At 31.9% G+C, this 24,527-nt stretch overlaps 1 protein-coding gene across 1 annotated transcript; it reads right to left on the bottom strand.

The window, feature by feature from the left end:
- Positions 1 to 19,232: 19,232 nt before the first annotated feature.
- On the bottom strand, positions 19,233 to 23,230 carry LOC126725635 (uncharacterized). The gene is made up of 3 exons (XM_050430442.1): positions 23,065 to 23,230; positions 20,232 to 20,744; positions 19,233 to 19,993 (listed from the first exon to the last, which is right to left on the bottom strand). The coding sequence occupies exons 1-3, from the start codon at positions 23,144 to 23,146 to the stop codon at positions 19,449 to 19,451; spliced, it is 1,140 nt and encodes a 379-aa protein (XP_050286399.1). The 5' UTR covers positions 23,147 to 23,230; the 3' UTR covers positions 19,233 to 19,448.
- Between the last annotated feature and the right edge of the window lie 1,297 nt (positions 23,231 to 24,527).

The following is a 24,527-nucleotide window of genomic DNA, read 5'->3' as shown; positions in this document are numbered from 1 at the left end:
CATGAGTTGAATTGGGTTGGGTTGGGTTGAACCCCTATAAGGGGTTGAATTTTTTTCCAATCTGACTATGGCCGGTTAGATTGAAAAAACTCCTTAATCCGATCTATGCACACCCTATTAGAATCTACAAAAATGATGATTAAATTTATGCATTTTGGTTAGAGTGTGTGGGACCCACTAACTCTCTTTAGTTTAATGCCCAACACCTTATCCTCTTATTTATTTCCCTATCTTTTTCTTTTCTTCTTTTTCTCTCCTTCTTTGCTTTATTTTTCAGCATCAATAAATCTCTCTCTCTCTCTCTTTCTTAATGAAGTCCACATCCATATACTATTTTTTAATAAATATAAAACTTTTTACTTTTTTTTTTAATCTAATAGGAGCATGCTAGTAATTTACACAAACTATATTTTCTATTCTCTCATTTTTCTTTTCAACCAAACAAAAATGTTTTTCCATCTTGCCACTTTTCCACTCCCTCAACTAAAACACAAATGAGGGAAAATAAAATCTCTTTTATCTTCCCAATCTTGTAAAATCTTTATTTTCGTGGCAGAACTGTTCTCAATTGTGAATATTTCTTAGACTATAAATTAGAGATCATAACTCATGTCTTCATATTCTCTCTGCATTCTGAGGTTCTTTTTTTTTTTTTTTTTTTTTTAAAGAAAATAATTATTTATCGTGCAATAGCAAACTGCAAACTTTAGAGAGATTTCTTTAAAATATAAAATGATACACAAATTATAGTGGAAGAATTAGGCTGAACTAACCTTGAATTTGACCAATTAACTATTTTTGCAGAAATCCAATCAGTGATTGACCCTAAGGGTTCGTTTGGCTAGAGGGATGGAAAAGTGGGAGGATAGAAAATATTTTAATTTCTCTCTTTTTTGTTTGGTTGGGAGTGGAAAATTGGAGGGATGGAAAAAGTAAGTTTGTATAAATTTACGCATATACCCTTGTTAAAAAAATGATGTCCAATTGAAACCAAAAAAGTGATAAACAACCCCAAAAAAAAAAATCACCTAAATTTATTAAAAAAAATAAAAATCATGTCCAGGAAAAAAAATCACATCTAAACAAAAAAAAAAAAAATAAAATAAAAGAAAGCAAAAAGAAAAGAAAAGAAAACAATATAAGCACTAGACAAGCTACCCAGTTAAAAAAAAAAAAAAAAAAAAATTGAAGAAGAGCAACGTGGACAAGCCCATGTGCATCGTCCAAATATAATACTCAATTTCTCCCATCGCTTTTCTCTCCATTTTGGAGAGAAAACTTTTTGGTGGATTCGGGAAGAAAACACATGGGTCCCACCATTTATTTCCACTCCACCCAACCAAACACACTACAAAAAGTTTTCATTCCCATTTTTTCTCCAAAGTTTTCCATCCACTCTATTTTACCTCTAAACAGACACACCCTAAAACTCTTCAATCTTTAATGTTTTTCCATGAAAGGAAGGGGAATAATATAGGTCTTTAAAAAAAAAAAAATTATAGAGGAAATGAGGGTTGACAACCAAACAAATTGTAGAAATGGGTTAAGCAGTGTTGGTGGCTTGGTGCACAAACTATTTTTAAAAAAAAATTCATAAGGAAAATTTTTATTTGAGTCCACCACTGATATCATCTTTTTATTTACCAAAAACTATGAACTACATTAGTGGTTTGTAAAAAATAGTTTGTGGCTTATTTTCCATTTTTTTTAAAGAGTAATGGTACAATCACAAACTATTTTACAATATTTTTACGAACGACTGATGCGACATTTTTACTGGACTTCATCTAGGCCCACCAATAATATAAATTTTTTACTTTTTAATAATCATTTACTACATTAGCAATTTGTAAAAAAAAATTGAAATAGTTTGTGACTTTAGCATTTTTCTTATTGCAAATGACGGAATTGTGTACAAATACTTATGTTAGATGGGTCAAACAAGTACATTTGATATGCCACATGGCAGAACAGGAGGGAGTTGAGGAATTGTCTTTTGAAAATTATATATAATTAGTTGGGAAAATTACACTTTGTCTACTTGTAGTTTGCCTAAAAAACACTTTGCCTACTGACTAATATGAGATGAATCTAATTACTGAACTTGCTAAGTTAAGTTCACATGAAATGCCATATTCTTTTAAAGCAGATTCAACAATTGGCCAAACCTCTTGCAAGTATTTTTTTGAAGAAAGCAATTAAAAAAAAAAAATCAAAACCCAAAATCAAGAGCAAAACACCCAGACATAAAAAATTTTCAAAAATTGAAACTTTATCTCAGTATGATGGGAAGAGAGTGGAGAAGGATTTGATTTGAGCATTCCAAATTCATTCCAAGAAGGGTCTAATTTTTTGATGGTCCAGCGATCGATGTTGGGGTCATCATCTAGCTTCAAAGGTTAGAGAAAAAAAGATTTAAAAGCTAGGTTTTAATTTTTCAAAACTTAACTTTTAGATTTTCTTTTCTCTTGATTTTTTTTTTAGTTTTTTATGTTTTGAAAGAAAAGAGACATTAAAGGGTAGCAAAAATACAAATTTACCCATATTTTTAACCGAGGTGTGTAACAAGAGACAGACATAGCTTACCTCAGGTAGATAAAGTGCAAACTTTTAAATCACAAGTAGGCAAAGTGTTTTTCGGGCAAACCACAAGTGGACAAAGTGTAATTTCTCCTAATTAGTTTGTAACCTCATGCATATACAAGGGATACATCTACAAATAAACATAACTAAATGTGTATTAAAATTTTACCAAATTTATATATAATGTATATAATGTTTGTATATTTTAAAATATAAAATAGCTAGTAATAAAATAAATATAAGTTTATTTGAAAAGAATGGAAAAAAATAATTTAAATTGTTATGCAATAAATTCTCAATTTTAGTGTGTCCAAACACTATTCTTAGAATAATAATAATATAATTTTCTATTCAAAAAAAAAAAAATACTATAATTCTTTGGGTGTCCTTAGTGTATTTGTTAATGGACTATTTTATTAATTTTTTGATGGATTTTTTAGGAAAATTTGATGCCACATTAATAGAAAATATAAAAAAAAAATTATCAAAAAAATTAATTTATTTCACATATAGTTTTTAAAAATATTTTCTTGCCCAATTTCTTTTAACTTCTCACCATATACTGATAGAATAGATGGAAGATAAAGGCGGCTTTGCTAAAGAAAAAAAAAGGAAAAAAAGACATTTGGGTGACTTGGATAGCCATTGGGTTTCAAAACAGGGATTCCAATTCCGAAATGGATTTGGAAAACGTTGTAAGATATAAACTAGCCGTTTGGTTTCAAAGCATGGGTTGATATTCAAATTCGAGAACAAGGTTTCCTATTCCAAAACGGATTTGGAAAACTTTTTTTAAGATATATAAGAACAAAAACAAGGGTTGTGTTTCTGGTTAAGTAGTCTCAAATTTGTGTTTGTGGAATAAAGCATCTTCACTCTGAGAAAGAAAAGCAGCAAATTGGGTAATCTCAAATTTGTGTCTGAGAAAAGAAGGGTTGGATTTTTTTTTTTTTTTTTTGGTTGTGGCTGATATATGGAGAAGATGGATATGGGTGTGGAGGTGAATGAGGATTATTTGTTGGGTGGTTCTAGAGTGGGGGTGTTGTACATGTTTTCATGGAAACAAGCAGTAGTGTTGGGAAAGGTAGTATCTGAATCTGATGAGGATGACAAAGACTACTTCTTGGTTTGGATGATTGGTGATGAAGTTGAGAACTTTTCAGTGAAGGATGTGAAAGTACATAAAACCCTTATCAGAAGGTGTACAAGGAAAGTGTCCCGCCTCTCTTTTCTGCAAAGTCTTTTTGATCAAAACCTCTTTTCTGATCAACATTCACTACAAGAAAAAAGGTCTATTACAACGGAAAAAATCATTGCTTTAAGGTGTTATTGCAACGGCAAAAAGTTGTTGCAAGCCGTTGTAATAAATTCCGAGGCAAGAGGTTTATACAACAAAAAAATCTCGTTGCAATAAATCCTAAATATTGCAACAAACAAGTTGATGCAATAACTTCTTTATTACAACAAATAACTTTGTGGCAATAGCTTATTGCTTCAAAGGTTTTGTGAAAAATGTCATAGTTTATTACAACAAACAACCTTGTTGCAATAGGTTGGGTTTTTTTTTTTTATAAATAATTTGTCTATTACCCTATCTTGCAATATACACATTATAAGATAATATAAAATATTATATTTAGGAACTACAATTTAAAGATAAAAATTAAATAAATGCAAAAGTCTCCATCAAATTGATATGTTTAAGAACACAAATATATACATAACTTGTTTAGTTTATGATCAAACACATCGTTTCAAAAGTAAATATACACAAATATATACACAACTTCTTAGAAAAGTTCCCTTCAGAAAGTGATATCCATGCATGCTTCACAACCACTTCATTGACCTCCACCCTAAACAATTGAAAAAAAAAAAGTATAAATTGAAAAAAAAAAAAAAATGTTTGCAATCTATATATGTCTCAATAGAAGCTAAAAACAAGAAAATATTTAACCAATAGACTAACAAACACCAAAAAATCAAATGGCATTCAAGATTATCAGTGTTAGACTCCTATAAGATTAATATAATGCAACACCTATATTAGAATTGAATAATACCAAAATTGGAACACATATATTACACAATTAAACACACACATAGACAAAGGAGAAAAATTCCATAGATAATTTACTTAAAAAATCAAATGTCAAAAGGTCAAACATGTAAAAATAGCAAAAGAAACATTCAAATGCAACAATATTAGAAGCAATTTCAGTGATTCTTTCCCACACTCAATGGCTACTGCAACATAAAAATCACAATCAATGCAAACACATCTCATAAATGACAAATAATAGATTTGTTAATGTTCTACTCGTCAATTGAAAATAGTCCCAAGTTAACTACTAAAATAGGAGTCATAGCCATAACTGGAGATTGTACCAACTTCAATAAATATATGTATCTTTGTCTAAAAGAGTTTGTAATTCCTTAAAAAAAAAAAAAAAAGACCCTTCAACTTACCTTTCTTCATAACAACATTTGAGAATTGGGGGAATGAGATCCTTGACTCTCTTTCTCTATAACTGGCTCTAAACAAAGTGTTGAGTTTGGTTCTCTAAAGTCTACGGTAAGTAAAAAATAATGTGGAAATTTCAATAATAGTAATGATTGGGGGAGGGATTAGTTGAACAAACAGATACAGTTCCCAAAATGAACTTTGTATTTCATCCATAACTAGTACTCTAACTATTAAAGTCTTGGTAATTGAAATCAAACAATATGACTCCTACTTACTTACAATGGGGATTATAATAATATCCTATACAATGGGTTCCTAGATGGTATAGTACTTGAAAAATTATAAAATGAATTGCATGGTTCTATCTTGTTTCACATCAAGCAAAAAGAATCACAATTTTTAACTGCTAAGATGGAAGCCACGTATAGCAAAAAATGGCATGTTCAAGTTAGAGGGCAGCAGGAGTAAACAAAATACCTAACGATACCAACAATGAGACAAATGTAAACACAAGAGTGATCATATACAACAACAACAACAACAAGAAGCCTTAAATCCAATTTGAACAAGTAAAACAATTCAATCCTTCCAACCTGAATTGATTAATCCCACATACTTGCACAGAAATAAGTTGCCAAACAGTCAGACAATCAATTCACCAAAACAGTATTTTTAACTCAATCAAAACATTCCAACCTGAACAGATTGATCCCACATGCTTGCACAGAAATAAGTTGCCAAAAAGTTAGACAATCAACTCACCAAAACAGAATTTTTACTTAATCAAAAGAAATTATATGAAACTACATAACCATATATATATATATATATATATATATATATTTTGTCAACAACCACCATCAACAAAATGACCTACTTCCACATCCCACCACCAACAAAACAACCCACCAAAAATTTATATAAGATAGGTGTACCTGAGATTGGTTAGCTAGTATTGCTAGAAATTCCTCACGCATAATCTGTCGGAGTCTTTGAAATTGTACTTCCATTTCTGCATGTTCAGCCACCCTCTTAGCGCGTTTTGCTTCAAATTTTGCTTCCATTTCTACACGTTCAGCTACCCTCTTAGCGCGTTCTGCATCTAATTGAATCTTCATAGATTGAACTTCACTATTAAGTTCATTGCGTACACACTCTGTAGAAGTTGGAAGCTTTGCCATGTATCCTCGACCAAGGACATATCTTGACTTGGAGCTTGACTTGAAGCCTGACATGGAGACAACTGATTGGAATATTGTATCCCGCTCACTACTGGATAATGTTCGATCTTCATTCACTTCCATTTCAGCAATTTTTTCTTTTGCTTCCTCCTATTTACAAACACAAATTTATGTTTTTAGTCAAGTGAATAGAAATATAGTTAATCTTTGAAATAAATACACACAAAAATAATATACTTACATATACATGTTTTGGAGTATCATAAGCACATTGGCCCCTTGGATAGTAGGCCAATGCCCACATTTGAAGATTGTCAGGCTCCTTTTGTGTTTCTGGATCACGCTAAGAAAAAAAAATACAAGCATTAGCCCACATTTAGAAGCACTAGCATTATATGTTTTTGAGTATTGTTGTTATTTGATCTTACATTTTCAAAGCTGATTTGTGCAAATGATTTGCTACCAGTACAGTGCATGCTCTCTCGCTTGCTTCGATTTTCAGTATTTCTATCACTTATTGTCTAAAATAAACATCTTTGTCACACACCTTATTAAGTTATTGTATAATAATACAATATATGATATCATATGTTAATAAAAACAAACCATATAATTAGATGAAAGTTTGGATCATCTACCTTAAACTCATCTGGCTCAAAATATGAGATCACATCATTCCAAGCGTCTATGTTGAGTTCTTGAGGCTTATTTCGAATGACAGCCTCCTTGTCGTGTTTGTATGTCTTATATGTTGCTGATAAATCAGCTCCCCATCCTCTATACCTCTCTTTGGCAATCTTGAAAATTTTAGCTTGAGTATCATCATGATCATGTAGTCTCCACTTATTCTAATATCATTACAATATGACATACATTTACATTTGAAAATCAATAAATATATAATTATTCAGAGAGAAAAAAAATACTATTAAAAAATATGTAAATCTAGCTAATGCATAATTTTTATAAATACCAAAACTTTAGCCTTCAAGATGTTTTTATTCTCATCTGGTATTTCCTTCCAGTTCTTCACATTAAGAGGCAAATGTTGTCTTACTAGAATAACCACTAAATCAACAAAAGTGAGATAATTGATGTCGATAGGTCCACCAAACTTCCTTGAAAAAGTAATTGACAATTTCCCATCACTAGTCTCACCAGCTTTCTTAGCCACCTTTAATCCTTTAAGAGTTCCATGACCCTTTTAGGGCATAGGTGTAGAATCTATATATCATTCAATAATTTCTAAATTAAAATAGATTTTTCAACCAAAAAAAAAAATCTAAATTAAAATAAGAAAATCATTATAGACATGAATGTTATAAAATATAAATCAATATAATAACAAGATATCAAATGCTCAGTAATGTATGCTATGAAATAAAAATGTGAAAGATCGTAAACATGAGACTCATTTGAAGTTTATATAATATTATGTGTTTATATTTAGTTATTAACTATTAGAATAGATTTGTAAAGCGATCAAAATTTCAAAATGGAGTATCACCAAACAGTGGGAATTACTCTATATATTGCCTTGAAATTCATATTTATAATTTTCCATCAAGAGAAAAAAAAAAAAAAATCCACACCACTTAGATTAGCACTTATCCATCAAAACAAAATCTACATTTAGATGAAAAAAAAAACATCACATCTCTGTTATTAATTGATTGATTAATTTAGCAAAACAATATTCAAGGAGGCCAACAAGATAGAGTTATTACTTGGATGTGAATCTAATTAATTTTTGTATAATGAAGTATCCATTGGTAATTTCATAATTAATTTGCTAAACTAATCCAATTCTGTATAATGAATCTTTTATGAAAGTTTCTGCATAATGAAGTTAGCACAAGAACAATGACATTCAAAATTTCAAATCTTTATTCTTCATTGTCAGGTTCCTAATAAATTGAACTATAATTATACCAAAAAGTGTAGAAAAAACTAAAATTAATGGCAATAACTAAAAAATGTAGAGAAAAAAGCACACACATGTATGATATGAAATAAAAATGTGAGAGATAGTTCATCATATAAATAATGATATAACCTGATGTCACGGGACGTGGACGACGAGCATGTGAGTAAAATTTTTGTCAAGGTGGTAACGTGGATGGGTCATCTAATAGTTGAGATAAGGATGCCTCATTCAGTATTTGCATTGAAACTTCACTAGATAGTTGCAGCAGTTGTGGTAATGGTGTAGATGGCTGTAAAGATACCATCTATGGATGACGTCGCTGTGATACTGATGGTGGAGCCATCCAAAATATAGATACCTAAATTGAATAACACAATAATGGGAATGAGAGCACATCCAAAGTATGTACATTGACCTATAGATAATAGTAGGAAAATGTAACATAAAGAAATTACCTTCATTATTTGACAACTAATTACATAATATATATTTCAAATGGAATCAAATATCCAAATTATATACAGACTATTAAATAATAATAATAATAATAATAAAAACATAACATAAAGGCATCATATTGCATACGTTGGAAAAAAATATAAAATAATAAGAAAAAACAAGTTAAGACAACTAATTTGTTATTACCATCATCGTCTTCTTCAATATCAGTCTCATTATTGTCAGATAAAATGTCATCTTCCAAGTGAATATTTTCATCAACACTTACTTCAATACCTAATCCCTCCAAATCACTTCTACACCAGCTAGTCATGTCTTCAAAACCTTCTTCGCTACCACCCATATCCTGTTGACTTCTTAGAACTTCGTTCAGTTCGTAAGGCTCATAATTAGAATTATCATTCTCATCATCTACTTCTTCCTCCCTATTTGGCATAGTAAAGAGGTTTCTTGGTTTCAACTTTATTACAGAACACCAATTTGGATTTTCAACATCCTTAGCATAACAAACTTGTTCTGCTTGAATCCTAAGATAAAAGGGTCATCTTTGTAGTGAAGACATGTTGTGTCAACATTGATAAATCCATACGCATCCTTCTTATACCCTCTACTTTGGTGTCTACCTTAAGGTGGCACCTCAAACCAATCACATTTAAACAGAATAACTTCATTACTTCCCAAATAATCTTCTTAATGACACCAAACCAATCTATATACCCTATACTTTCATCACCTTTCACAACCAGTCTTAAAATACTATTCATCACATCTAATCAACAATTCTCATTCACATTTGCAAGAACTAAAAAACACTCTTAATATGTATTTAAACCACCTTATAACACCATGCAAGCCACCCGCTTGCTCCAACATAGCATACCATCACAAATCCAATTTCCAACATCACAAGTATAGAGTTTTAAAATGTTTTTAACTAAAATTTACTTACTTTGCTCAAGCTAAGCTTACAACTTTCAGAAAAAATCAAAATTATTGCAAACAATGTGAATTTAGCCTGCAAAAGAAAAGTTAAATTTATAAGTACTTCAGTCTTGAAAATGATCCTCTCATAAGTTATTACACAAACTTATAGCTTACACATGTAATACAATAGTCATCCAAGTTCCTCATCCAACATCTTGAACTTCTTCAACTAAAATTTCAACATCCAACCCTTGTAGCCACGTCTAACACATATTTCAAACAAACCCACCTCCCCAATTTCACAAACTACATAGCAAAGCTCCTTTAATGAAGAAGAGTTATTTGGACATACAAAAGCATAAATATACACATACCAAGTAACTTTTCCTATCAATTCATTGAAGCAGCCAACCAATTGAATTCAAGAAGCAAACCACAATTAATAATTTTGGGGGGAAAAAAAGGAAAGTAGAAAAGAAAACACCATTATGCAGCACCATTACACAAACAAGAAAAAAGTACCCCACCAAAAAAATTTTAAGTGCAAGAGAACAAAAACTTAGAAAGTTCAAAGGGTCAAAAGACTCAAAACCATTAGTGTAGTTGAAACACATGCAGCGAAAAGGAGTTACAATTTAAATTTAGAGAAGTTCAAGGAATCAAAGCTATCTAGCATAGCTAAAACACGCTCTAAGGAACTTCTCCAAATGGTGTGAATCATTGATGCCCATGATACAATAATAACAACCAAGTCTATTAGTCTCAAAATTTTGGTGTGAAATATGATAGTAGAGAACGTACCTTTGTTGGTCTAAGAACAACAACTTTTTCTTTCTCTTAGCTAGTAGTTCATACAATGCTCTAGTGAAAACTGAAAATAGTCCTACAGAAGAACCCAATTCAACACCATTATAATAGGTTCTAATGGCCTTCATTAACAAAATTCTACTAGAAACAGAGAGAGGACCATGTAGAAATAGTACCAACATTTAAAAATAAAAATAAAAAACCAAATAAAGAAACATAATTCACTTTTCAAATTCCTTTTATCACAGAACAATGGAGAAAAAAATATAAACAAACCAAAATAAAAATGAGAAAAATAAACAAACCAAAAAATATAAATAAATCAAAATAAAAATGGAGAAAAATAAGCAAACCTCATACATGGGTTGAAATAAAAAAAAATCAAGTTGAAGAACTTACATGGGTTGAATCCGGTGGGAATGTGTCGGCGAAGAGGAGTTAGCGAGTCGAAGACAATAGCGGCGACGCAACCCGACGCTAAATGATGGATCGTCGCTCATGGTCCAACTCAGAAAATGAAGAAGTCCGTTGCAAGGATCGTCGCCGAGTCCGTCGCAAGGATCGTCACCGTCTCAGGAGGGAACCGTCACTGAGTCAAAACGATGGATCGTCGCAAGGTTTGCTTTTAACGGAGCTTCATCGGCGATGGTTTGAGCTTCATTGGCGACAGTTGAGATCAACGGCGACGCAACCTAACGCTAAATGATGGATTGTCGCCGATGGTCCAACTCAGAAAATGAAGAAGTTCGTTGCAAGGATCGTCGTTGAGTCCATCGCAAGGATCGATGCCAACAGTGACGCATAATCGTCGCAATCGGCGTCGATCGCCAACGGCGACGCTTAAGCGTCGCGATCGGCTTTGATCGCCAACGGCGACGCTTAAGCGTCGCAATCGGTGTGGGTTGGAGTCGTTGGTGTCGTCATTAAGCTTAATCGATGACGTTTGAGCTTCATCGGCGACGGCTGAGCTCAACGGCGACGGTGGCTTGTGTTTTTTTGGTTGGAGTTGTCGGCTGAGCTTCATCCTTGTTGTTGTTTTTTTTTTTTTTTTGACTGAAATGGCTATTGAAATGTTTTGTGGCTCTTGGTTTCTTTTTGGTGTGCTGGGTATTGAAATTAGGCTTATAAGTCTTTAGTGATGAATTCCAGTTTCGTCACTAAAGATCGAGCTTTGTTAAGATTTTTAGAGATGAAATTCATATTTCATCACTAAATTATACTTTTAGTGATGAATTGTGATTTCGTCACTAAAAACATATAAGTGCAAAAATATTATTATTTTTAGTGACGAATATGTTTTGTTGCTAATTCTTCCTTATACTGACGAAAGGATTTTCGTCACTAATACTATCCATAGTAATACCTACAGTGACGAAATATTTCATCACTGAAAATTTTAACTTTTAGCGACGAAATATTTCGTCACTATAAATTAATTAAACTCGCACCAAAGTTTCCCTCCACTAGCGCCCATTTTTCATATCACAATAGCGACGAAATTTATTTTTCGTCACTAAATGTTATAATTTTTTTCATTATTAGTGATAAAATTCATATTTCGTCACTAAAGTTGTATTTTTAGCGACGAAAAATATTTCCTCACTAATTTTCGTCACTAAAAATACATTTTGTTGTAGTGATTGATACCAATCAAGAAATTGCTTTGTTTATCTGTCTAAGTCATATGCTTTCTTTCTAATTCAATTATCATATTTAGGCAATGTGTTTGAATTCCTTAACATATTTGTGATGGTAGCTAGCTGAAGCTCTCTGCAATTGAGGTTGGATCATGGATGAATCATCTAGCATGGCATTTTGTGGCCTTTTTTTAACTAGTGACCATCTAGTAACATGACTTATTTTCCCTGCTATTCATTTTTGTTGCTGATACATTTATTGGGAAAAAGGACATGAAGTTTTCCAAAGACTTCTGATTGACTCAAATTGGGCAATCAACAATGGAAACTAGCTATGGCTTTCATGTTCTTCATTTTTTAAACAGGTATGAAGCATATGTGTTTTCTGTTATTTACGAGTTCTTATATTGGTGTTTCCTATTAGTGGGAAGTGATTACCATCTCAGCATCGATCCATAGATATAATCTATAGAATCATTCACTATTCATGATTTCAGCTCATGTCAACTAGAAAATGGGCCTATTATTAATTTATTATGAAACCATGAATGCCTGAAAACATCATGTTTGATTTGGATAACTGGATTATCTTTTCTGGAATTTCCATGGCTTAATGTGAATTTTTTTAAGCGGTAAAAATCAGATTTTCCAAATTTTGTCATTCCTAAAACAGTTTTGAGGCCAATGTTGTTGACGGTTCAGTCTTGTATTTCATTACTAGCATGCATAAGTAAGTTGCATGGATAGAGCTGATTTGAATTTAGTTATTTGCATTTTGTTCTCTTTAAGGCAATTGAATTTAGTGACGCTTAGCTGCAGATTTTTTTTATTACATACTGATAATGTCAATGCTGACCAATATAACCGTATCTACTCCCTTTACTCATTTGGAAAGAATTAAGATCCCAATGATGATTATATGAGTCATTTTCTTCCCATACCGAAAGGTATGTTCCGGCACCCTAATTTCCTATTCTTTTGGTTAGCTTTTTCAATCAAAGGTCAATGACCAAGTATGCCAAAGGAGTACATTATGAGCCCAGATATCTCCTCCGAGTGATCAGACAAAATCTAAGTGCATAATTGGAAGAGATTATCCAAAGCCAGGCCAAGTCCATCACTGTGCTTATTTGAGTTGTTAGTGTTTCCTTTCATTCAGTGCTCATAGAATTAGTCACGTTTTTATCTGCTTTGAACCATGGAGTCACTTATGGTATGACAAACATATAGGCTTTTGCTTTAGAGTTCAACATATGAAATTACTATTCTGTTAAATCTATCGAATGAGTTTGTTAAAAACCTGCCCTTTTCTCTCCATCTAATTAAATGAAGTGTTGGAATTGAAATTTTAATATGTTATATTGATGTACTGAAAAGCCTTTTACACTTAGTGACAAGCTTATGACAAAGGTTGGACTGAAAAGCCTTTACACTTAGTGACAAGCTTTGACAAGGTTAACTCTGCATATATTCCTTTAACTCTAAAAACCATGAGCTTTCAGTATATAGAGATGTGATACCTATTTACTACTGCAATTTCTTATATTAGTGTATTACAAAGACTTTGGCTAACAAGTTTTTGGAATTATATGATTGCTTAACTGGCTTGGAAATATTTGCTTTCATTCCTAGCAGAAGAAGAGCTGATAATATATCACAACTGAGGAACTAGCAAGAAGTCATGACTTAATGGGATTATTTGATTCCACTGTCTATTGCTTTTCACTTTCACCTGTAGGGGATATTGGAGGCTATGAGATTTCAGAAACTCTGACGATCAAAGAACTTGGCTATGGACAGGTTTTGAACAAATATCATTTCATAAAGTGCCTTTTCTTAGTATACTTTGTTAGAAGAAGTTTTACGCTGGATGAGTTTTCAACTTCAGAGGTAGTGGATCAGAAGCCTTGAAGAGGTTGAAAGAATCAATTAACAAGAAGCTGATTATGGTTAATTTAGCTTTGTGCTCGTACTTAATAAGGAAAAAGCAATACTTTTTAAGTTATGTTTAAAAAGTTGCTCCTGCTTTTTGGAGATGCAACTACTAGTTAGAGGACCCCTCACAATCTGCCTCACCACTCAACACTAGAAAGAAGTCCAGTACTAAATTCAGTAAATTGTGCTATTTATGGCATCTAAAGATGGGATTTAGGCCCTTAGTTGATGGACTACGTTACACTTTTTTCCTAGTTTCTGAGCATGTTATACTTCGATATTCTTTCTGCAAAATTAAATTTGCTGCTATAGTATAAAACTATTTGGTACATTTTTGTACAAGATACATGGGCAGGACTTGTAGGGGTCACCAGGTCTACCAACAAATTTGTTGATGGGGCTAATGATGAGGGTGACATGCTCACTCACCCTGGCAAGTTAAGTAATTATTTTCCTCAGCCATATGCAAATGAACAAGCAGCTAGATTTGCTAATGGAGGGGCATATTGTCCTGATCTTAGTTTTATCACTAAGGTATTTTTCTTCTTCTAAACTTGTTTGTAGAAGTAAAATATTCTCTCTCTGCTATGTGTTTGACTCTTTAAGAAATTACTAGCTTGCAACTTTATGCATGTGCATGGATACACTTAAAAATATACAATAAGATACATAATATAATTCTTATATATATAATCTAAACACTATTGATAGTCATTTTTATATTTTGTTAACTCTTTAAAAAATTTTATAAGGATATTATTAGGTATAAAATGTAAATTGTCAATTTCTTTTTCAAATTATTGTGAAACACTTTTTTTTTTTTAATTTTTTTTAATGATTCATTTATTCTAGACTTTTTAATTTTTGTACTTAATAACTCACTTAGATAAATATTTATGATGTGGTCTCACATTTGATTCTAAAATTAAAAAATAATTTAGAACACATGGCGAAAAATTGGAACTTTAATTTGAAATTTTAATTTGAGTTCCTCTCAGCTTTACCTATTATTATATATCTAGATTTTTGTGTGCCCGCTTGCATGCACGTGTAAATGTGTTCATGGGTAAACGATTAGGGTTGAGAATGTAAGCAGAAACTTATATTTAATATGATTAGAATTGAGAATACAAACTGTGTGTAATATTAGTTAGGCCTTTCTCTCCATCTTTAATTTCGTTTCATGTTCACCTTTGTCTTCTCTATTTTTCTATTATGTACTTCTTGACAAATAGTTTTTCTTTTTCTTGAGAATATAAGCACAGCGGTATATCTGTTGTAAATAACATCACAGTAAACGATTAGGATTCTAACTTTATTTTAATTATAAAATATAGTTATAACTCTACTTACGAATTGAAAGGGTTTTAGTCATTAGATTGACATGAAGTATAACTTACGTAAGTTTCTATTATTTTTGTAAAACTATATGTTATAGGTCTATTTATTTTAGCTTAACATGCAAACTTATTTTTATCTTTAACAAATGTATAATTTTTTAAAAGTCTCACTTTTTTCTAAATATACCTTATACTTGTACACAATTTATTTTTTATACAAAATATAAGTCAATGAAAATAGTCTATATAGTGAAAAGCCCTCCCCTATATCAGGAGGGTTTTTTGTTTTGGACAAAACTTAAGTACAGTATCTTAGGTGCTATTCCTTAGGTTTTCTTCTTACGATTCAACCATGTGACTATTTAATTAAAAAATATACTTCCATCCTATGAGAAAAAATCCACATGACAGAATCTTAAGAGGAGACCCTAAGGAACAACACCTAAGTACTGTACTTAAGTCTTGCCCTTTGGTTTTGGTTTAAAAAACCACCCTATTTATCAACCATTTATTTATACTATAATACAAGAAATAGATTTAAAAAGTCACCAAAGAAAAAGAGGAGAAAAATCAAACAATATTAGGTTATAAGTCATATATATATATGCATCAAGGTATATGTTTGTTTTGTTTTATTATTATTATTTTAATAGAATTGGGTTATGTTAATATTGGATGGGCTTATATTTTAAGATGGCAAAAGTAGGCTATACTCCCAATCCTCCCATGCAAGCAGCTAGTTATATTGTATACGGTTTTATAACTTTTCATTAATTATAGTTCTATCTTTTTACCTCAAATGCTACTATAGTATCAAATGCCAAACAAAGCAAAAAAAGGAAAATCGAGAGAATAGGCAGAATAGAGAGAGAGAGAGAGAAAAAAAAATTATGATTAAATTAGTATCTAATTCAGAAGGGAGAAGGGAACATAGGGAAGATTGTCCCAAGTAATAGCTGAAGTGCTAGTACATCATAAATATATATACATACTCTAAACTATAGATAAGTACAAAATGATTAAAATCTAATAGCCATATTGATATACTCTAGCAGCAAAATCACTTATTATTTTGAATTTTTCGCTGTCCACTCTCTTTAGGTTTAGTATAAAAAAATCACATTCGGCATGATGGTCACTTCACAAGTATAAGTGCTTGTGAGGTATATGAGGTAAATATTAAGTTTTCAAGTTTCTAGGAGGAGTTTCATACACATATACTTAAATTAAGCTAGAGGACTAGCAACCTGGGGATATATTGATAAGAGTAGAATTCTATCTCTAAAACCATAGTAGAATTCTATCTTAGATAAAGAAAAAGTATAAAAAATCACTTATCGCATTGTAATTTGACCCATTAATTGAATTAATGGTGAAATTCACAATTCTTGTGAGAGAAGGAAGAACAATTTCAATTTACTTCGGATTTTATAGATTTCTTCTCTAAAATTTGGATTTTTAAATTCATAAGAATTCCATCTAAACTAATAGATTTTTTTTTTAGACAAATTTACTCATTAATTTCTTAATAAGATAATTAAAATTTATTGCATTATCGTTTGGCCCCATCATAATTTCGTTTGGCCCCATCATAATTTAGTACACAAACAATTAAATGCTATGCTTGACTTCCAAAAGTTTGGATTAAAAGATAAAATCTTGGGGGAGGGGGGGGGGGGGGGGGGGTGATATGCCCACAGTAGGGAAAAATGCTTATTTTAGACTGAATACTAACAATATCATTTTAGTCCAAACAGTAAAGTATCAAATTAATGTAATAATTAGAAGTCTATGAACTAAATTGTGATAGGAGCAAGTAATATAGAAGTAATTTACCCTTAAAAAAAATTATACAGTCATATTGTATGAAAAAATAAATTAAAAAAAGTGCACAGCGCACCGGCGCACCCACCCAAAAAATTGAGGGTCAATGCCTAAAAGGGGCAGTTGCTTGTTTGCCCTCCTTGAAGATTTGTTTATATATGATGGCATGCTCAAAATAATGTCTCCCTCGAGTCATTGAAGTTACATGCCTTCTTCAACCATGCCACAAGTCAGGACAAACACAACATTTTTTTTTTCCCGAGAAACAAACACAAACACACATATGGGAGAGGACATGGGTTTTTAATGTAGAAACATACTGCAAACTCTATCCAAAAGTCATATAAGGCCTCGGCCTTGGCCATTATCCATAAATCAGTCATTAATAGTATCCTAAGCTTGCTATAAAACCCTCCCATCAAATCTAACACAATCAATCTCGTTTTACAATTGAAACCGTATTTTTTTACGCAAATTAAAGCCCATTCAGCCATTAAGGAGCAGCAGCAATTTGAGGTTTTGGGGTGAAAATAGTGGCATAGAAAATTCTTCTCACTCCGTCTCCACCTCTCTGAACTTCTCATTCTTGTTGTATGTGAATAACAATTTCTGACATAGTGTATTATGCATATTCTTCATCTTTTTGTAGTCTAGTACTTTGGCTTAATTTGTTCTTGTGATGTACCATTAGCCTTTATTCACTGATATTGGAATTTTAGACTTGAATCTCCTCATCTTAAATCGTCCCCAATACTTTTATTATACTCATGCGTGTGTGTGTATATATAAATATGGCAAAAATGCAATTCACACTAGCTAACTTTGCCTAAAAATCATTTTAGTCCTTTAAGTTTGAAGTTGATTATTTTAATCCGATAACTTTGCTCAAAAATCATTTTAATCCTTCATGTTTGAAGTTAGTAATTTTAGTTTGGTAACTTTTCCTAGAAATCATTTTAGTCCTCTAAGTTTGAAGTTGATCATTTTAGTCCTTTTAAGTCTTGCATATATTATATATTAGTACAAAGTAGAGTTAAAACTTAGCCTAAACCGTTTTTCTGATAAAAATCATTTTTTTTGCACCGCAATTTTTCTTGACTGGTGCTGATTCTTGCTCAACCGAAATCCTCGGATTCAACATGTTTGTGTCATTTTCAAATGATCTATCCTTATGTTACAAAAGATATGGGCAAAAGAAAATCAACTCCTTATCTTGAGTATATTACAACATTGTTGTTTTGGAGCAATTTCTGACACAAACTCAACCCTATTTTACAATGCATTTATGTCAATAAAATTGAAATTTATTACAAGCAAATGCCGTGGAATGAGCCAAAACTTAAAAATAAATAAATAACCCTAACAAAAGTCTCAAATTTATGAAATTATTTTAATTTGAAATCTCTTTCTATCTCCATTATTCATTTATGTTATTATGGGTAATAACATAGAGAAAAGTGGAAGACGCTAGTTATTTAGAGATGTGTTACATTCACAACATTTTTACAACAAATTATAGGTGGTTAGTTGTTATTGGTTCAAATTTGAACCTAACACTAATATTACTTTTTTGCCCTAACAATAATAACCAGTAATAATCTGCCACTTAGGATTTGTTGTAAAAATGTTGTGGACATATCATTTCTCAGTTATTTAAGGCTAACGCAGTTTTATTAACTATATCTCATTTTAATTAAAGTTTCAAATTGAAACAGTCTCATAAGTTTGAAACTTTAATTAAAAAAATTTTAAACTTAGGATTTATATGAAATATGGTTTACACTTTGGACTGCCTTTTTATGCAATTTTCCAGAAAAATAAATTTTCAACACCGCCATTTCTTATGGTATGAGTTTATGGTGTAGAAAAAAAATTCATCTACACACTTAGATGTTGCCTAACAATAAGAAGATGACATGTGTTTCTGTCATGTGCAACTCTCGTTTAAAATGATTGTATGCAATTATATATTTAATTGTGGTCTAATAAACATGTGCAATGCATATAGCAGAAACACATATCATTTTCTTAGTGTTGGTTGTAGTCTATGGCTATAACTAAGTTTGTACGTATTTATTATTTGAAAGATTGATAACCATAATTTAATGGTACCAAACATCAATACTTAGTCAAAGAGACAAAGGAAGATAAAATTGTAAGCAACATCTGTCTTTCCAAAACCAATTCTGCTAATCCAAGAATGTAAATTTACTTGCTGAGAATTATTAAACGATACATGAATGGAACATTGTAAACCCACAATAAACCCTCTTGCTCCTATCACAAGTAACCTGTAGTATATATTAAGCTAATTGAAATGGACCAGATATCAAGCACCAATGCGGTTCGCATAAAGCAATGCGATCAAGCACGTGGTGGTGGTGTATGAACACGAACACTAAGCAACTTCACATCATCTAATACCGGTCCACATAAAGAACCTGAATTGTCACTTGTCATGGTGTAAAATGTGCTTAGGAACATAATACGTGTGCGTAGTGACACTGCTTTGAACAAAAGACTGGCTCGCTTGAACCCTCCATTGCCCTTAGATTCATATAAAACCTTGACACTGTCTTTGCCTGCATATGCCTCTACACCCAGGGAACCTACACATGAATCGTTAGCGTCACCAACAGCAAATGTGAGGGCATAAGTCCTTCCGGGCATTGTATACACAACTTGTGCAAGGGCGCTTTCTTTTCCGGCCATGAGTTCAACTGCTCGTTTGCCTTCCGGGACAAAGAAGTGATCGGAATCAATGTATTTCACAGCCTTAAGGGACTCAATAATCCAGCCAGGTAAAGGACTGTGATCGTCTTCAATGTGTGGTGGAATTAGGACACCCCATGATGTATTGGGGTATAGATATGGACCTTCTTCAACATTTCCATTTTTCAAAAGGTTGACTGCAAAGTGCATACAAACATATTAATGAAACGAATGATTTCAAATGTATTGAAATTTAAGATAGTTCAATTGGAGCACACAAAAAAAGTTCCTTGTGAAATGAAATACTCTAGAGCTTATTAGAACTGTTGTCGCTTGTCAATCTTTATAAGTTTTTATCCTACGTTTAAAAGTTGACACATTAATTTGCAACGTTAATATAGTAAAATTTGTTGAAATGAGAGAGAGTAATTTTACCTCTAGTGCGTTTGGGAAGTTCCAAAACCTTCAAAGCAACAGCATAAATAAGTGGGCCACAAGCTGGATCATCAGCCACACCAGGGTTATGGATCGAAATTTCAACTTCCGAAAAGTAAGCTTGGAAACCCCATGCATATGAATCCCAACCATTGCTACTATATATAGTCTGCATTGGCAAAATACCCCAATCATTTTTCTCCGAATTAGGAGTCACTGACACGTTCAATTGCTCCTCTTGTGCGCAGGTTCGAGCTGCAGTGAATGTTACTGAGTAAAACAAGCCCTTTGTGACATTCACTTTTTGCTTGACTGCAGCCTCATTGCCAAGCCTTACAGCACAGGCACCCTCAGGCACTACTAGCAACATGTCACCTTGTTTTTGACCTGGTTTTATGTACTCCACGTACCCTGAAATTTCCCAAAAGGGAATGGCATTGGGGCTGGTCACTACTGTGCCTTTTAGCTGTGTTGGCTTTGGGCCCTGCTTGAACTCTCCATTGGGCAATAAACCTAAAATGAATGAAGAAGCAAGCATTTTTCATTACAATATTTATTTGTAAATTAAATTTTGTTTTCAATCATTGATTTTATAATAATATATACTCTTAAATTGAAATTTTGACTAGCTAGTCACTGCTCCTCCCATGTGACAAGTACTGTCTCTGATCTAGCAAACATGGGTTACATAATATGATCCCTAAATCTAGCTAAATAACAGAGTTGAGATGTCACTTATTTTCATCATATCCTTTTTATATTGTCATTTCTTCCTACCCTTTGTACAGATACTGCCAATCACTGCCACCATGGGCAATTCCTTCATTTTTTTTATTTTTATTTTTTATATTATTACACAGCTACATGATCTGCTTATGTCATTGACAAATTATTCAGTTCATATCTGTATGATATAGTTTGGTTTCTTGTACATTAATAGTAAAATAAAAAATGATGTTAAAATCTCTAAAAACAAATATAAATTAAGATATTTTTACATTTTTATTTAGTAAAATGATGTTTTAGATGGCTTGATATTATTCATATTAATGTATGAACACTAAAGTTTTCCTTCTTACAAAACATAGGAACAACCTGTTAAGTCTTGTAATTTTGATTCTCTAATTAAATTTAATCACATAAGTTTTTATTTTTTATTTTTTGGGAGAATGAATCACATAATTGAAAGTTTTTAACTATTAATACAATGTAGGTAGTAGTACCCAAAAAAAAAAAAAAACAAAAAAACAAAAAAACAAAACAAAGTTTTAAAATTACTTACTCCATTAAAAAAGAAATATAACTATATAAGTTTTAACTTTTATACTTTTTTCCTTTCAATTTCAAACCCAAAACCATCATTAATTGCCTAGGAATTTTGTAATAAATAATGTCCAGAATGTATGGGGTGGCGGTTTTTTTTTTTTTTGATGAGGTGTATAGCACGTGTATGTCTGACTCTGAGATTCTCCTAAGAATAAGAGAGATCAGAGACTAAATCCCATAAAGCACATGAAGTCCAAGCAACTGCAATGACGTAAATGCCCCCCCCCCCCCCCCCCCCCCCCCCCCCAACGAAAAAAAAAAATACATATGAACATTGAATTGAAGGGTATATTTCGTTATTAAAATGCAAATTGCCAAGGGTATCTTAGCCAGCACCAACCGACCAGGATTTCACGTGGCCAAGGCTGCTGCATAAGCATATATATATATATGTAACGTAGCATATATGCAATGATCGATGCATGCAACTCTTCTTAAAGTCTAAACTCTTACAATTTCTCTTGTATCTACTAATAATTAAGTAGTTTTGCCATGTGTCTTTGATCAGTCTGTTATTTTTGTAATACGATCAATACTTTTTTAACCAAATGGTCAATCACCCAAAGAAAATTTATGGTTTTCTTAAATTAGGCCAAGAATATGTCAAAACTCAAAACTAAACAAAACTTGTCAAATGGAGTAGGTATCTTTTTCGATGTTCACATAATTGAAATCTTAATCGAATGCAATCAGTAAGGACACATCCATAGTTCATATTAATTATTTGATGAGAAGCTCTTTTTTTTCTTTTTCTTTTTTAATAAATAAGAAAAAATTGATGAGAAGCTGAATTTTATTGCTGTAGCACCAGACAAATAATGAAGTAAAAACAACCTTTCCATATAGAACTACCACAGTAAAAGCAGCCAAAACTAGCATAAAACAAAAGCTGAAAATTTAAGAATAGCGGAGTAAATGTGGTCTTCCTTTTAATAAATAATGTTCTCGACCTCTCATCTTCATGTACTATACTCCTACAGTCCATGGTTGATCACATTCATGATGAAGCAGTATAGCTCTAATAGCATACGTTAAAAAATATAAGCATGCATTTAAATGATCTTATAAGAAGTTCCTCTGGATTTTCAGCTAGACATGTCCCATATTCAAGACCTAAAAAAAAAAAAAAAAACGAGTGTGGATAATTCACAAACACAAGAATACTTTTGATGAGTGAAGATCATGATGAGTAGAGAAACTGAAATGCCCTATATGCTATCTCTTTATAATTTAACCACGAATTAACAATGGGGTTGCTAAGCATGTGACCAACAAAAAATGTGCTTTGTAGTTAAGAATATGTGAGCTTAAATGGAGCCCTGATAAGATCTATCATAGAGTAAAAGCAAGAGTGAAATAAAAATAGCAACAACATATACCTAAGCACTAACAATAATATTGTAGCTAGTAGCTAGCCAAATTTACTACCTAAACGCAGCTACAAATGCATATATAATTCATCATATATGTTTGTAACAAGAAAGAGTTTGAGAGTTTAGTTGCTTACCATCAGAGAAAGAGATGGATAATGCGGTGTGCAAGGTAGCACAAAGTAGCACCAACAACACGGTGAGCCTATGCATCATCATTACCCTCTCTCTGTGTGTGTTTCTGTGTGTGTGTGAGAGAGAGAGACACAGAGAGAGAGAGAGATTTGCTTTGAGATCACAATGAGGCTGACAGGGTTTTATGTGTAACGTTCAATGAGAAAGCCCCTAAGTCTGTGAGAAAACCACATGAATGCCACTTGGAAGTATCCTAGTATTTTTCAATTCATATTACCAAATGAAGATATTACCAAACTATAGAACAATGCTAGTGCAATAGTGTAAACGTAATGTTCACAAAAGACAAGGCAAAAACTCGATTGATTCAAAATTTTGTCCTTCTATCAGTCTATGATGATTTTATGCATGATCCTCCGCAATTAGTTTGAAAAAATTGCCAAATTTTTCATTTCTTGGTGTTATTCTCTCAAGACATTTAAAACTTATTATCCTTGTAAATAAAGCTCCAAAAATTACTAATGAATACAGATCATTGGTTGAGTTTGAGAATGTAATTTCTTGGGTTAAGTACATATAATGACACATAATTTTAAATAAAAAACCTACTTGTGCATAGCTTCTAAAATATAAATCTAATAGTATTTAATTAATAACCTTTTTTATATTTTTTTGGTAGTGTATAATAAATTTCCTTTAACTTGACGGATGGGCATGGCTTTCTGGGGAAGGTTAAGGACAAGCTATTCAAGACCACATGGAAATTTCGGCAAGCAGCTGCTACACTGTCGGTTGGAGGGCAGCGTTGTCCATTTTAAAATACGAACTATTCTCCTTTTGTTTTATTTATTTTTTATTCTAATTAATGAATTTATATACACCTTGTTGTAAAAAATAATAGAATGTAGAAACAATAATAGTAGTTATATAATTCTTCAATCTGATTTAACAAATCTTTTTTTTTTTTTTTTTTTGAGAAACCAAACCAAAAGCTTGGGCAATTTATTCAAAACCAAAATTAATGAACATCTCTAACCACAAGGGGGGCAATGTCATCAGGTAAGTCTTCTAACCACACCTGAAGCCCTACAACAGAACCTTTATTAGCCAACGCAATAGCAATAGAGTTACAAACACGGCTAATATACTTATGGCACGTTTGGTAGACTGTAATAGGCACTGTAATGTAATAGTTATTCATATGGTTTAGCTATTCAATAGTTTGGTTATGTTTTTATTATAGTGAATAGTCATTCCTTATGAAGAGCAATTCTTTAAAATGAGGAATAATTATTTCCCTCTAAAAGGGTTGTAATAGCTATTCCTTAGTAGATGTAATAATTTCTAACATTAATATATTTCCAAATAAATAAATTTTCCATATCCACCTAACAATTATAGAAATAAAAAATCATAAAAAAATAACTCATCTCTCTAAAATTTAAAATATATTATTTTCTAGGAA

This window comes from Quercus robur, chromosome 5 (assembly GCF_932294415.1).
Source record: "Quercus robur chromosome 5, dhQueRobu3.1, whole genome shotgun sequence".
NCBI lineage: Eukaryota > Viridiplantae > Streptophyta > Magnoliopsida > Fagales > Fagaceae > Quercus > Quercus robur.
The sequence above is the reverse complement of the archived record's forward strand: the minus strand, read 5'-3'. Positions and strand labels throughout refer to the sequence as shown.